The sequence below is a fragment of the Aquarana catesbeiana genome, linkage group LG13, assembly GCF_042186555.1.
Source record: "Aquarana catesbeiana isolate 2022-GZ linkage group LG13, ASM4218655v1, whole genome shotgun sequence".
NCBI lineage: Eukaryota > Metazoa > Chordata > Amphibia > Anura > Ranidae > Aquarana > Aquarana catesbeiana.
In genome coordinates this window covers 191,385,284-191,401,731 of record NC_133336.1, presented here as the reverse complement: position 1 = coordinate 191,401,731, position 16,448 = coordinate 191,385,284, and the positions used below count along the sequence as shown (strand labels likewise).

The following is a 16,448-nucleotide window of genomic DNA, read 5'->3' as shown; positions in this document are numbered from 1 at the left end:
AATGGATAAGGGAATTCATTTTTTTTGTACCTGTTTTTGCATTTTACTCAACATAATTCTCCATTTTTCCATCATCACAAAGGAAGATGACCATTTAAAACCCTCCAGAACATGTGATCAAACAAACAGGGTTCCAAGAAAGGACTAAATGGTCACTATTCAAATAGCCCAAACCAGAAAAAAAAACAAAACACCAAACATTGTATGCATTAGTGTTTGTAAGCCTCAGATATGAAATATAAACAAAGCATATCCCTCTATGTGCTTGTCTCAATCCAGAGCACTAAGCGTCATTTCTGTCTGCTGCCTCCTTCCTCTGCTATCAGCACGAGTCACTTCTGATGAACGTTCCCGACACCAAGAGAAAAAAAGGTGACGGGAGGGACCTCCAGCTGATTGACAGCCTCAGCTCTGTTCCTGTGTGCTTTGTGAAGGAGCTGTGTCTCTTCCCTCCAATAATCTCTCAGAGCTCTCCTCACTGATGTAACTTCAGCTTCTCCACCCCTTGCTTTTCAGAGCTGAAAGAACCGGTGTAAATTCTGCACTTTGAATGGATGTAGGGGAAAGACGGCTGTAGATAAACCGGTACAACTTATGTAGGAGGATTAGTTTCACCTATGTGTATCATCGGAGGCCAGTCACTTCACTGGGTATATGGAAGGGTTTACAACCACTTAAAGGGAATGGTCTTAATAAGAACGTCAACATATGCGATGCAATGCAGCACAGGGATCACATAATCCAAATGTAATGTGTATGGCCAGTTTTAGTTTTTGCCTCTACCATATCAACAAATAAAATAAATGGATGACCAATGGAGGTGCCGCTATCCTGCCTTCGTAGAACTTAAAAATAATGACAGTTCTACCAAAACAGGGCAATGAAAGTGACACAGCTCTGTGAACAGAAGTGAAAAGTTGCAAGTGTGACATCATTCCTTCCAGCAGGTGGCAGTGTGACATCACTCCTAACAGGCTGCAATATGAGATAACTCCTAGCAGGTAGCAATGTGACATCACTCCTAAAAGGTGGCAGTGTGACATCACTCCTAACAGGTGGCAGTGTGACATCACTCCTAAAAGGTGGCAATGTGACATCACTCCTAGCAGGTGGCAATGTGACATCACTCTTAATAGATGGCAATGCGACATCACTCTTAACAGGTGGCAATGCGACATCACTCTTAACAGGTGGCAGTGTGACATCACTCCTAGTGGGTGTGCATACCGCCTTGCACCTCGCAATGTACAGCCCAGCGTAGATGCGCTCAATTGCCCAAAACATCCTCTGCGGTCATAAATTATTAGCAGCAAGCAGACAAAGCCAGCGATTAGCGCAGAATTGAGTTAAATTCGGACACCCCCTAAAGAGAACCACAATCCTGATTGGTTAATGAAGCGAATCATGTTCAGGGTGCCCCGCCACTGATTATGGACAGCAGTGCCCAGCCACCATCCGTGCTCAAGGAGGAACAATCTCACCTTTGGTCCTTCTGTAGGACCCTTTTCCCCCATACTGGCAATTCTGTGCCAACAGCTGAAAACACAAAATGTTAATAGTTAGCCTGACTTTCCAGAACCTCCTCCAACAGGATAGTCTACTGGGGATTTAAAGGGGGATTCCATATAAAATGAGCTGAGGGCTCAATCAAATGAGGCAGTATCAATGGGCGGTTCAGGACACAAGCCAGGGACTGCTAAGTCCTCCCTGTGAACCAAAGGAAAAGTTTGGGGTCCGTAACCCTATCCGGTGGGTCCTGCTGTGGGTGCAGGTGAAAGAGTCTGTCTCTACTGTCTGACTCTATGCAGACAGTAGAAGTACCTGTATAAGAAGAATCCTGGACACAGCACACCATAGAAATTGATACGTCCAAGAGGTGATAGCAGACTTAGCTGACTCCATGAAAGCCAGGGCCCCAACGTGTTATACCCCGTGGATGATTAAGCCCCATGGGTGGGGCGAAACACGTTGGAGCGTGGCTTTGATGGAGTAAGCTGAGGCTGCTGCCATCTCCTCTTGTGTGGTGTCCATTTTTCTCATGCTTCTACTGTCCTTAGACATCTGACTACAGTGAGCAACAGACAAAATTTCATCACCGCTTGCTGCAATAGAGCAGTTAGAAGACCAATGGCCGGGGGAAAAGAGGCTATAGTGGCCATCGATCTTATACTGTAAGTAAAGGGGGCACAGGAGGAATGCTCATTTTCTCAGTAAATGGATACCTATGCATGAAAATTAGAATATATGAAAATACCGCATTATGGCCACTAGATGGGGTTGACGTTCATAGGAAATAAACATTTTGGGCAAATTACGGTGCTCATATACAGTATCTCACAAAAGTGAGTACACCCCTCACATTTTTGTAAATATTTTATTATATCTTTTCATGTGACAACACTGAAGAAATGACACTTTGCTACAATGTAAAGTAGTGAGTGTACAGCTTGTATAACAGTGTCAATTTGCTGTCCCCTCAAAATAACTCGACACACAGCCATTAATGTCTGAAGCGCTGGCAACAAAAGTGAGTACACCCCTAAGTGAAAATGTTCAGATTGGGCCCAATTAGCCATTTTCATGTGACTCATTAGTGTTACAAGGTCTCAGGTGTAAATGGGGAGCAGGTGTGTTAAACTTGGTGTTATCGCTCTCACTCTCTCATACTGGTCACTGGAAGTTCAACATGGCACCTCATGGCAAAGAACTCTCTGAGGATCTGACAAAAAGAATTGTTGCTCTACATAAAGATAGCCTAGGCCAGTGATGGCAAACCTTGGCACCCCAGATGTTTTGGAACTACATTTCCCATGATGCTCATGCACTCTGCAGTGTAGTTGAGCATTATGGGAAATGTAGTTCCAAAACATCTGTGGTACCAAAATCCCCATCACTGGCCTAGGCTATAAGAAGATTGCCAAGACCCTGAAACTGAGCTGCAGCACGGTGGCCAAGACCATACAGCGGTTTAACAGGACAGGTTCCACTCAGAACAGGCCTCGTCATGGTCAACCAAAGAAGTTGAGTGCACGTGCCCAGTGTCATATCCAGACGTCTTTGGGAAATAGATGAGTGCTGCCAGCATTGCTGCAGAGGTTGAAGGGGTGGGGGGTCAGCTTGTCAGTGCTCAGACCATACGCTGCACGCTGCATCAAATTGGTCTGCATGGCTGTCGTCTCAGAAGGAAGACTCTTTTAAAGATGATGCACAAGAAAGCCCGCAAACAGTTTGCTGAAGACCAGTAAACTAAGGACATGGATTACTGGAACCATGTCCTGTGGTCTGATGAGACCAAGATAAACTTATTTGGTTCAGATGGTGGTAAGTGTGTGTGGCGGCAACCAGGTGAGGAGTACAAAGACAAGTGTGTCTTGCCTACAGTCAAGTATGGTGGTGGGAGTTTTAATGGTCTGGGGCTGCATGAGTGCTGCCGGCACTGGGGAGCTACAGTTCATTGAGGGAACCATGAATGCCAACATGTACTGTGACATACTGAAGCAGAGTATGATCCCCTCCCTTCGGAGACTGGGCTGCAGGGCAGTATTCCAACATGATAACGACCCCAAACACACCTCCAAGATGACCACTGCCTTGCTAAAGAAGCTGAGGGTAAAGGTGATGGACTGGCCAAGCATGTCTCTAGACCTAAACCCTATTGAGCATCTGTGAGGCATGATCAAACGGAAGGTGGAGGAGCGCAAGGTCTCTAACATCCACCAGCTCCGTGATGTCATCATGGAGGAGTGGAAGAGGACTCCAATGACAACCTGTGAAGCTCTGGTGAACTCCATGCCCAAGAGGGTTAAGGCAGTGCTGGAAAATAATGGTGGCCACACAAAATATTGACACTTTGGGCCCAGTTTGGACACTTTCACTTAGGGGTGTACTCACTTTTGTTGCCAGCGGTTTAGACATTAATGGCTGTGTGTTGAATTATTTTGAGGGGACATCAAATTTACACTGTTATACAAGCTGTACACTCACTACTTTACATTGTAGCAAAGAGTAATTTCTTTAGTGTTGTCACATGAAAAGATAGAATAAAATATTTACAAAAATGTGAGGGGTGTACTCACTTTTGTGAGATACCGTACCTCTACCCCAATGTCCTGTATCAAAGCAAGGGTTGTCTTAAAGGGAAAAAGGAGGCCAAGGGTTCAGGTCAAAGCTCCTTAGAGGAAAATATTGACAATTTGGGCCCAATTTGGACATTTTCACTTAAGGGTGTGTTCACTTTTGTTGCCAGCGGTTTAGACATTAATGGCTGTGTGTTGGGTTATTTTGAGGGGACAGCAAATTTATCTTTATACAAGCTGTACACTCACTACATTACATTGTAGCAAAGTGTCATTTCTTCAGTGTTGTCACATGAAAAGATAGAATAGATAGAATAAAATATTTTAAAAAATGTGAGGGGTGTACTAACTTTTGTGAGATACTGTATGAAAATACCGCATTATGGCCACTAGATGGGGTTGACGATCATAGGAAATAAACATTTTGGGCAAATTACGGTGCTCATTGGTTATAGTTTAAGACATTTGGACAGCCTTCCCCCCCCCCCTTTTTTTTTTTTTTTAAATAAAGAGACCCCTATAGTTCCCCTCAAAAGAAGGATGTGATTTCCTAGAGAATGTGATGCCTCTTTGCATATGGGAACACCACAGGCAGCTGATTTTGTGTGTTGAATTGTATATTAGAGACGGGGAGTGGTCTGCTATGACTGCCTTTGCTGGAGAGGATTCTGGTCATTGGTTTGTCTAGACTTTAGGAGGAAGAAGACGCTTCCACCTACAGAAAGCAGACAAGACAATATGGACTTTAAAGAACAGAAATCACAGCATGCCTGGCTCAGGGCCGGCTACTTACACCTCCGACAGCTCGGTGAATATCAGCGCGCCATCTCTCCGCTCCGAGGATCCGGTGTCACCGCCAACAGAGATCTGACAAAGAGATTGATCAATTGTGTTAATGATTTATTGACAGACAGATAAAAACACAATAGGGTGCGAAGTACAAGTGCTTCTCTATGAAGAAATTCAATTTTTTTACATTATTTTATTGGATATGTTTTATAGCAGAAAGTAAAAAATATCGTTTTTAGAAATAAAAATTTTCAGTCTTTTTTCGTTTATATAGCAAAACATAAAAAACGCAGCGGTGATTAAATACCACCAAAAGAAAGCTCTATTTGTGTGAAAAAATTGATATACATTTTGTTTGCGTACAGCGTTGCATGACCGCGCAATTTCCAGTTAAAGTAGCGCAGCGCCGAATAGCAATAACTGGCCTGGTCAAAAAAGGGGGTAAAACCTTCTGGAGCTGAAGTGGTTAAACCTCTCTGGCCCGGTAAAGGGCTTCATGGAAGTTATTTTGGTTCCCGGAATTCAGCTTTAATGCTTTCCATGGTAGCTTTAATAATGACCGGACCTTCCCGTAGGGTAAATAAGGATTGTTCTGGAATCAGTTGGACAATTGTAAAATAAATAATAGAGGACGCCCTGGTGGCCTGGGAGGAGGTGATGTCCAAGAACTAAGAGATGCTTTAAGCGTGCGCCAATTTAAGGTCAAGGCGTCTACGGAAAGGTGCTTCACGTTGGTGCCGAAAAACCTTGCCCATCTTCGGGAGGGTCTACCGTCCTTTCACCGATTCTCATCTAGAGACGTCTTGTGTTTGAAGGATTTCGACTAATAAGCACTTCAAAAGAGCTTCGCCTGGAGCAAGGAGTGGGCGGTGTAGGGGGACTACGGGGATTAGATAGGTGAGCAGGAACATTGCTTACCTCTTTCTGGTCGTCTTTGGCACAATGGGTGTTGACCGCTCCGAGATCGGCAATGGAAAGTTCTGTAGAAGAAGAACATAATAACCAAAAATTACCTGGCTGCAATAAAAGGAGCTATTGACATGGAGAAGACAATCAGAAACATCACCATAAAATTGTCACCATTGGTTAAAACAAAAAAATGTTGCGTAAGGCTAGGTTCAAACCTAGCGCCACGTGAACGTGCGTTTTCACAGAGACTGAGGGCGACCTGCAAGCAGGATCTTTGTGTTTTATAAGCACCAATCAATCCATCCATTTGGAGATAAGATTGCTTTATCTGCAGGCGCCCCCCTGTGTTTACTCTAAACACCTCTCTTTAACCTGGTCGTTGGGTGTCTCTCTGTGGCCGCAAGGTGCCCCTTCTCATTGTTGGTCCTGGTCTCGGTGGTGACCCTCTGGGGGCTTTCTGGTGTCTTTCATGTCTTATGGTTGGTTCGTCACCCCCTGATGAAGCTTACTAGGCGAAACATGTCAGGATATATTACGAACATGTAATCTCTTTATAACCAGAAACCCATTTGTATGACCACCTAATGGAGATGTACCATGAAACACAATGATTTGATCTGATTGGTTTTTAATCATAGTTACATAGTAGGTGAGGTCGAAAAAAGTCCATCAAGTCCAACCTATGTGTGTGATATGTCAGTATTACATTGTATATCCCTGTATGTTGTGGTCGTTCAGGTGCTTATCTAATAGTTTCTTGAATCTATCGATGCCCCCTGCTGAGACCACCGCCTGTGGAAGGGAATTCCACATCCTTGCCACTCTTACAGTAAAGAACCCTCTACATAGTTTAAGCTTAAACCTCTTTTCTTCTAACTGTTTATAATACATTTTACTTTTTAAGTACTTATGGTTTCTATTATTATCTATTGGCACCGTTATAATCCCAACCCAATTCTTTCTCTATATCTGATTTTTCGGGATGGAGGTGGCTGATGCTAAGTGTTTGCTCAGGTCGGATAAAATCTATGGATGTGTGTTTTCACGCGTTTTTCACACTGCACACATAGGACAACCCTTTTATTTGAAATGGGATGCCCTACACATGACAAAACGCGCCAAAGAAGCTCCTACGCTTCTTTTGGGTGTTGCCCTTCACGCGTTTTGACACAGAAAAACGCACGTTTGGGATGCCATTAACAATGAACGGCGCCACAAGCGAGAAGTGCGCATTCTGTGGACACGTGCGTAAAAAAACGCTTGCCAAGTCACCCGCGGGTCTTTTACTATCTTCTGGTTTTCAGTGGTTATCTGTTCCGGCTACAGTTCCTCTTTCCCAGGCTATGGTGTCATTTCTCGTCTCCCATCACAGCAGTGGTGTAGGCAGGTAGTCTCACTTATCCTGCTGCACATGTCCTATAAATACACTCATTATTATAACTAAAAAAATTTGTGCAAATTTATATATTAAACGCTGCCTTCAATTTTTAGGCTATTGCCTAAAAATTGAAGACACTCCTTATGATGCAGCCTTCGGGGACTCTGCTGGCAGTAGTCTCTGGCTATCGAATGGAAAATATATTTAGACCGGCTTCTAGTAGCTCATTTCTTTCATACTGTCCTCGTTTTGTCAGAGCCAGCCATCTCTTTCATCTTTTTGTGTTTTATTTTTTACTTTGATCTTTTATAATCGACCCCACTGAGTCTTTTTACAGGGGGCTGGAGGAAACACAAATGTGGAAGCATTGATTTGTAAAGGGTTCAGAATAGCTGTAATCTCTAGCAGTCTCTTGTAACATTTTTACACTCTCTGACCTTCTCCTGTATTAAGTCTGCAGTCCCTGACCATCTCCTGTATCATGTCTGCAGTCTCTGACCATCTCCTGTGGTATGTCTGCAGTCTCTGACCGTCTCCTGTAATATGTCTGCAGTCTCTGACCGTCTCCTGTGGTATGTCTGCAGTCTCTGACCATCTCCTGTGGTATGTCTGCAGTCTCTGACCATCTCCTGTAATATGTCTGCAGTCTCTGAGCGTCTCCTGTAGTATGTCTGCAGTCTCTGAGCGTCTCCTGTAGTATGTCTGCAGTCTCTGACCATCTCCTGTAGTATGTCTGCAGTCTCTGAGCGTCTCCTGTAGTATGTCTGCAGTCTCTGACCATCTCCTGTAGTATGTCTGCAGTCTCTGACCATCTCCTGTAGTATGTCTGCAGTCTCTGACCATCTCCTGTAGTATGTCTGCAGTCTCTGACCATCTCCTGTAGTATGTCTGCAGTCTCTGACCATCTCCTGTAGTATGTCTGCAGTCTCTGACCATCTCCTGTAATATGTCTGCAGTCTCTGACCATCTCCTGTACCATGTCTGCAGTCTCTGACCATCTCCTGTAGTATGTCTGCAGTCTCTGACCATCTCCTTTACCATGTCTGCAGTCTCTGACTGTCTCCTGTAATATATCTGCAGTCTCTGACCATCTCCTGTAGTATGTCTGCAGTCTCTTATCTCCTTTATCATGTCTGCAGTCTCTGACCATCTCCTGTAGTATGTCTGCAGTCTCTTATCATCTTTGGATGTTTGCAATGGTAAGGGGCAGATTTCATTTAAAGTATATATATATATATATATTTTTTTTATCTCAGTTTTTCTTTGTTTTGGACAGGTAAGAAAATGGTTAAATTCTGTCAGTTTATTACTTAGAGTCTGTGACCTATTATGGATATTTTCACTTCCTGTTCTGGAGACAGAGGAGGAAGTGAGAAGAAATCTCTGTAAAATGAAAGGAAGTCGCCTCTTCATTCACACCACGCAGGGTGTATTACAGTTATTGTAATATTTGCCTTGAAGTTTTGTTTTCTCTTCCCTTTTTGGCATTTTATTAATGGTAATGATTTTTTAAATTTAGCTAATAGAACTCTGGCGCTCAACCAGCAGCCCTCTGTCACTGTTGTTTTTATAAAAAAAATAAAATAATTGCGTAACTTTTTGACCATCAAACCCACATACGCATTCATTCTGAGCTGAGTTGAATGTGAAAATTCTGCATTACAGCACTAGATGGTGATGAGGAGCATACAGATTTCCTATGATAGTCAGCGCCATCTAGTGGCCATGATGCAGTATTCTCCCCCATTCACTAGGCTTAACAAGATTTCCTCTGATTGGTGGAAGAAAGGCATGCAGATGATGTCACGTTTTTTCCACCTCGATCAATCAGAGGAAGCCTTGTATTCTTTGATAAAAAAATGTAAGGATTCTCCTAAATGGTTGAAAAGCCCTCCAGCCAATCACTTTTTTTTTATTTCAGCAGCAGACACAAAGTCGTCTGTACTGCAAGAACACAGCGCCGCAATACTGTATATAACAAATGCTACTACAGTCCATCACAGTGCATACAAACTGAGCATGTGCAGCTTGTCTCCTAGCCTTTGTTCCATAAGGAGATGGATTGGGGACAGTGGAAGAATTGGAGGATCAGAGAAGACAAGATCAAACAGCCTTTGTACACATTGTGGAGGATTAACCCCTGAGGTTCCACAGTAAGTATAACAAGCATGCTTTACTGCATATACAGACTGATTTTACTGTTGTGGGTTTAGTAACACTTTAAACATCTATTAGATTGTAAGCTCTTATGGACAGGGCCCACCTAACCCCCTTGAATTGTATTGTAACTGTACTGTCTCCCTTTATATTGTCAAGTGTTGGAGCTATATAAATACTGAATAATAATAATAATATGCAACTCTATGCACTGCAATGCGTTTTAGCCAGAGACAAATAGATGCAGACTCCTCCTTTCGAGTCACCCTCTTGGTTCCTCCCCCTACCCACCTCTGAGCACCGTCCCTTGGATCTTCCGCCTACCCAACTCTGAGCACCGTCCCTTGGTTCCGCCCCCTACCCACCTCTGAGCAACGTTCCTTGGATCCCCCCCTATCCACCTCTGAGCACCGTCCCTTGGTTCCGCCCCCTACCCACCTCTGAGCAACGTTCCTTGGATCCCCCCTATCCACCTCTGAGCACCGTCCCTTGGTTCCGCCCCCTACCCACTTCTGAGCACCGTTCCTTGGATCCCCCCCATCCACCTCTGAGCACCGTCCCTTGGTTCCGCCCCCTACCCACCTCTGAGCACCGTCCCTTGGTTCCTCCCCCTATCCATCTCTGAGCACCGTCCCTTGGTTCCTCCCCCTATCCACCTCTGAGCACCATCCCTTGGATCTTCCCCCTACCCACCTCTGAGCACCGTCCCTTGGATCCTCCCCCTACCCACCTCTGAGCACCGTCCCTTGGATCCTCCCCCTACCCACCTCTGAGCACCGTCCCTTCGATCCTCCCCCTACCCACCTCTGAGCACCGTCCCTTGGTTCCGCCCCCTACCCACCTCTGAGCAGCGTCCCTTGGTTCCGCCCCCCTACCCACCTCTGAGCACCGTCCCTTGGCTCTTCCCCCTACCCACCTCTGAGCACCGTCCCTTGGATATTCCCCCTACCCACCTCTGAGCACCGTCCCTTGGTTTCTCCCCCTATCCACCTCCTAATACCACCCTTTTTAGAGAATACAGGACCAAGTATCATTTTGTGGTGCTAGGTATTGTGTATGGAAAGTGTTAATGAAAACAAGTAAAAGCAGTAAAATAGATCTCCTGCAGCCAGCAACAATAGATCCTCCCCAGCAACAATAGATCCCTCCCTGCAACAATAGATTTCAAGCAGCAACATTAACCCCCCCCCCCTAGCAACAACTGATCCCTCCCTGCAACAATAGATCTCAGCAGCAACAATAGACCCCTCCCCCCAGCAACAATTGATCCCTCCCTGCAACAATAGATCCCCCACCACCAGCAAGAATAGATCCCTTCCTGCAACAATAGATCTCAGCAGCAACAATAGACCCTCCCCAGCAACAAAAGATCCCTCCCTACAACAATAGATCTCAGCAGCAACAATAGACCCCTCCCCCCAGCAACAATTGATCCCTCCTTGCAACAATAGATTCTACCCACCACAAGCAACAACTGATCCATCCCTATAGCAATAGATCTCAGCAGCAACAATAGACCATCCCCAGCAACAATAGATCACTCCCTGCAACAATAGATCTCAGCAGCAACATTAGACCCCCCCAGCAACAACTTATCCCTCCCTGCAACAATAGATCCCCCACCACCAGCAAGAATAGATCCCTTCCTGCAACAATAGATCTCAGCAGCAACAATAGACCCTCCCCAGCAACAAAAGATCCCTCCCCAGAAACAATAGATCCCCATCAATGTTATACCCCCCCCAAACAGCATCAATAGATCTCCACAGCGACTATAGATCCTCTAGAAGCCAGCATCAATAGACCCTCTGGCACATCCAATCACATATTCAGTGCCAGAACTGTATTCCCCCACGTTCCCGCTGAAAACAAGCCCTGGTTCTAGAATATCTGAACATGCCACGCAAAAATGCAAGAAAATTGCCTCGCTCTTGCATTGGGCCACACTGAATATACATGCGCCCGCATCCATGAGGCCTAAAAGTGATCATTAGGTTGCTTTTTAAATTAAGCGAAAGAAAAAAAAAAAAAGAAAAAATACCCCCAAAAGATGCAATTATAAAAAAAGAATGTAAAGCGCGTTGGTGCCATTTAAAACTGCAAAACTAGGTGCAATGTGAACGCAATGTACAATGTGAACACAAGGGATCCCAATCTTCTAAGCAGGTTTAGAGTTTCCCATTGTAGTGATGTTTTTCTCAGAATGTAGGGCAAAGACGCACAGAACATTGCACCATTGTGAGAAGTCATTACCCCAGTGAATGGCCTCTTTCTTCTCCGCCGAGACCACCGCCCCTCCCTCCCGTCCTCTTATCAGCGAAGAGACCATCTCGTCCTCATCCACAGACACTTGACTCCTCTTTGTATGGCTTGTAAAGTTGGAACCGTCCCAAACCTGCCACCTTGTACAGAGACTCCGTGTAAAAATACACCGCGACGCCTCACAGATGCAGGCAGAAAGCTACAGTGCATGCTGGAAGCGCATCCATAGGGTCCTGAGTGCATGACCATAGGGTCCTCAGAGCACCACCATACGGTCCTGAGAGCGCCACCATAGCGTCCTGAGTGGGCCACCATAGGGTCCTGAGAGCGCCACCATAGTTTGCTGAGAGCGCCACCATAGCATCCTGAGAGCGCCACCATAGGGTCCTGAGTGCACAACCATAGGGTCCTGAGAGGGCCACCATAGCGTCCTGAGTGGGCCACCATAGCGTCCTGAGTGGGCCACCATAGCGTCCTGAGAGCGCCACCATAGCGTCCTGAGAGCGCCACCATAGCGTCCTGAGAGCGCCACCATAGCGTCCTGAGAGCGCCACCATAGGGTCCTAAGAGCGTAACCATAGGGTCCTAAGAGCGCAACCATAGGGTCCTGAGAGCACCACCATAGGGTCCTGAGAGCACAACCATAGGGTCCTGAGAGCGCCACCATAGGGTCCTGAGAGCATTACATGTCATGTGTGTCATGTGTTACTATATAGAAGCAAGATGTGTTTTGATTGGCTGGACTTTAACCCTTAACCCCTCGCCTATAACTGGGTGTTAATGTCAGGAGGTGGAGTGGACTTCCCCGATCAGGTGAACGCTGTGTGTCAATGTGTTCACATGATCGGCGGCCAATCCCTCTGGCTCCTAACGCTGTCCGTGATCGCTCGGGCACTCTGCTAGCAACATGCAAAGGGCCCTTAATCAAAAGATGAGGGGCCCTATCAATCAACTAGACTGCCCGATTGGCAATATTAAAGAAAAAATGATTGTGTCTGCAGAAGACAAGTTGCGCCATTAGAATGACTCCAGTGCGATCGCGATAGTGACAATTTAAAGCTTAAGTTTACTTTACTTAAATTTTGCCTCCCCCCCTCAACAGGCGAACGACATTTTTACATAAAACCTTTCCATTTCTAATATTTTAGACCCAGTGATGTCATCATAGAGACTCTGTGTTTCTCTATACAACACAGGAAGATCTTGGCTGGTGGGAGGGGCCGGCAGGGTGCTGTACATAGCCCCCCTGCCTCAGGACTAATAATAAGGCTTGACATGTTTGGTATCCATCTACTCGACTCGATTACTCTGCCTCAAGAGCCCTGATGCAAGCAGTGGGAGGAGCTATGCAAATATCAGAAATCATTGATGGGTGAGGGGGTCAGGTCTAGAGGAGTGGGCGTTCCTAGGCAGGTTAGGATGCTGAGCTTCCATGATTGGAAGAACTGAAATCCAATAAATGATGCAAGAAGTGGGAGGAGTTATGTAAATATCGAAATACCTTGATGGATGGTCTGGGAGGAGTGGGCGTTCCCAGGCAGGCTGAATTTGCATAGGCCATGCCCACATGTGATGATGAGCTTCCATGATTGGAAGAACTAAAATCCAAATGAATGAAAGGGTCAGGCCAGGGACAGTCAGGCTGGGGAGGAAAGGGCTAGATGATGATGGATGTCTTCCAGCCAGGAAATGGAGGATTGCTGCAGCTTCTAATGCACATGGCGAGAAGCTCACAGTGTGCAGTGAAATCAGAGTAAGCCGTTTCAGTCGAGGAGAGGAGCCGGTACAACTGTGCAAGACTGAACGGGAAGACCAGAGGGAGGATTTAGAGATCACTTTGATGGCAAAAAATGTTATTTTATTATTATTAGTAGTAGTATTTTTATATATTATTTATTTCTTTATTATGATAATCTTTTTTTAGTTATTTATTTTTATTATTTGTATTTTCATATTTATTTTTTTAATATTATTTATTCATTATGGTAATATTTTATTTATTTTAGTTATTTTTATTATTTGTTTTTTATTTTTTTTTAATATTATTATGGTAATAAAAATAACTAAAATAACTAAAATATTATCATAATAAACAGTATTAAACAAATAAATAAAAATAAAAATAAATAACTAAAATGTTATCATAATAAATAGTATTAAATAAAAAAATAACTAAAATAAATAAAATATTATCATAATAAATAAATAATATGAAAATACAAATAAAAATAAATAAGTAAAATAAAAAATTATTATTTGTATTTTCATTTTTGTTTATTTTTAATATTATTTATTATGATTATAAAAATAAATGAAAAAACATCATAATAAATAATATTTAAAAAATGAAAATACAAATATTATTTTACTTATTTTAGTTTATTTTTATTATTTGTTTATTATTTATTATGATAATATTTTTTATTATCATAGTAAATAAATATTAAAAAAAATAAAAAACAATACAAATAAATAATAAAATCATAATAAATAAATAATATAAAAAATATGAAAATACAATTAATAATAAATAAAATAAGTAAAAATGTTTTTTTTATTTATTTTTTTAATATTTTTTTATGATAATATTTAAAAATTTATTTTAGTTATTAATTTGTATTATTTGTTGTTTATAAAAAAAATGTAATATTATTAATTCATTATGATAATTATTTTTATTTATTTTTATTATTTGTTTTTATTTTTTATAGAATGTTTAAACAGAGCAGAGGCGAACTAAGCAGCCCGATACAAACTGCGATGCAATATAGATAGTAAGCTCTTGGGACCTCCCGCTCTGTATCCTTCCTCCGGAGCCCTGGGGCTCGTTCTGTAACGGCCCAGCTGTGCGCTGCACATGGAAAAGATGAAAATATATTTTTGGCGGGCGGCTCAGAATACGCGGAATAAAATAGCGGGATCCGTTTCAAACCTCCGTAGTCCTATCAGTCACACGTAGAGAAATCAATGGCTCCCGGCAGCACACAGGCAGCATTGTTTGCTGATTGCATGCATTGTGCTTGCCGCAGCTCGCAGCTCGGCGGAGACGTTCTACAAGCAGCTCAAGGCAATCAGGAACAACAATGTGTGAGCTGGCGGCTCTACCAAGGAGATGTTTAAGCTCTACTCAAGTCAAAAACGTCTCTATACTTACCGAAAGGGAAACGCCAAAAACACCCCATGACCACGTGTAATGCACAGGATTGGGGTGTGTTTGTTCAGGAAAAATTAGGGTAAATCAGGTGGCGTCAAATCATCTCCTTGTTGTCTGTCAATTTCCTCTGTAAAGCAATCTGAATGAGGGTCGCTCTTCAGAGGAGTGACGCGTTTCGACTTGTACACTTGTGGTGTGGCGTTTCCACTTGTGGTGCCCTCTGAAGCGCAGGGCAGGGAGGAGGCATTTTTTTTGCCTCCTCACCACCCGTTTTAACCCCTAAAAGCCCATGCCATTGCACCGCAATTGTGTACGTCGTAGGCGGTTGTGGCCCGACCCATTCAGTTCAGCCGGTGGCGCCGCCTAGACACGTGCATCAGAAATCAGGCACAGTTCAGGAAGCCGAGACTCCCTAATCTTCGAGACCTCGTTCACATCTGCCGCGTCGTGCCTTTCACACATACGTTTTTTTTTTTTTTTTGGAATGGCACTATTCATTAGGAAAAAAAATGCACCAAAAAAGCTCCTGTAGCAAATTTGCCCACCAAGCCAGGGGCGTTTGGCGTCAGAGGGCAAAATCGCACCGCGTTATTTTATTTATTTTAGTTATTTCTTTTTATTATTTGTTTTTTATTATTTATTTTAATATTATGTATTTATTATGATAATAAAAATAACTAAAATAAACAAAATATTATCATAATAAATATTTTTAAAAAAAAAATCATTATTTCTTAATGGCACCCCCAAACGCGGGTAGCAGTCCCGCAAAAAACAGGCATAAAATGCTAATTGCAAAATGTGCTCGGCTGAGTGCTGCTACAAAAATGCGAGGAAAAAAAAAATGAGCTAAAAAAAACACATGACGCCGCAACGTCGTGTAGGGAAGAACAGGGCTTTAATGGCTGCGCAAGCGTGCTGCGCCACAATTCAGGGATCGCGGCAGGATCGAGCTAACATGTCTGTGATTCCGATATACATAGGTGTGAATGGGGCCTCCAGGGCTCTGTCGCATGGATGGCCGGGGGGGGGGGGGGGGCAGTAAAATTAGGTGGTTGAACTGCGGTTTTACAACCCCCCCCAGCCCCAGCTGCCCACCCAAATGGTAACACTACAGCCGGACAAGGCTGCACACGTGCCGCAGCAGCGATGCTTTGCTACGCCGGCACGGCATATTCAACTCAGGCGCAGTCGCCCCCCCCCCTCCAACTGCCATTTAAAATTAGGTCCTGTTTCCGATCAATTTCGGAAACACACTGCAAACGCGCTTGTACTGCCAATAAATGTTTACTGGCAGCAATTGCATGTTTTGTCGCGCTGCAAAGGAACCAAATAGCGCAAAAAAATAAATAAATAAAAATAAAAAGCACAGAAGCGCCAAAGAAAAAAAAAAAGTTACGCCCCATTCAGATCTCTGCATTTCCGTTAGCGCGGCAAACCGCGCAAAATAATGCACACTTTAAGGCGCATTTCAGAAACGTGTTGCAAATGCGCATCACCCTTGCGCTACCTTTAAATGTTAATGGCTCCCCAAACGTGCATTTGCCGCATGTTTCGTCGCACAACAAAACTTGCTGCAAACACACAAAAAGCGCAAAAAAGTACAGGAGCTTCCTTGGGCGTTTCCTTGGGGCGTTTGTTGTGCGTAGGACAGCCCATTCAAGTGAAAGGGCTGACCAAGGCGTGGCCGCGTGTTAACGTGTGAAGATTGAGCAAAAAAAAA

At 43.8% G+C, this 16,448-nt stretch overlaps 1 protein-coding gene across 3 annotated transcripts in view; it reads right to left on the bottom strand.

Moving 5' to 3' along the window:
* The window catches only part of LOC141117013 (death-associated protein kinase 2-like), a 147,660-nt gene that overhangs the window by 65,799 nt on the left and 65,413 nt on the right, over positions 1-16,448 (bottom strand). For 2 of the 3 annotated variants that reach the window (XM_073609579.1, XM_073609580.1), the window contains 3 exons: positions 5,784-5,845; positions 4,870-4,943; positions 1,482-1,536 (listed from right to left, as the gene is read on the bottom strand). In XM_073609579.1, the coding sequence (XP_073465680.1) occupies positions 1,482-1,514 (33 nt within the window). In that variant the 5' untranslated portion in view covers positions 1,515-1,536; positions 4,870-4,943; positions 5,784-5,845. The remainder of the gene's footprint in view (positions 1-1,481; positions 1,537-4,869; positions 4,944-5,783; positions 5,846-16,448) is intronic. The other variant, XM_073609581.1, reaches the window with a different exon arrangement.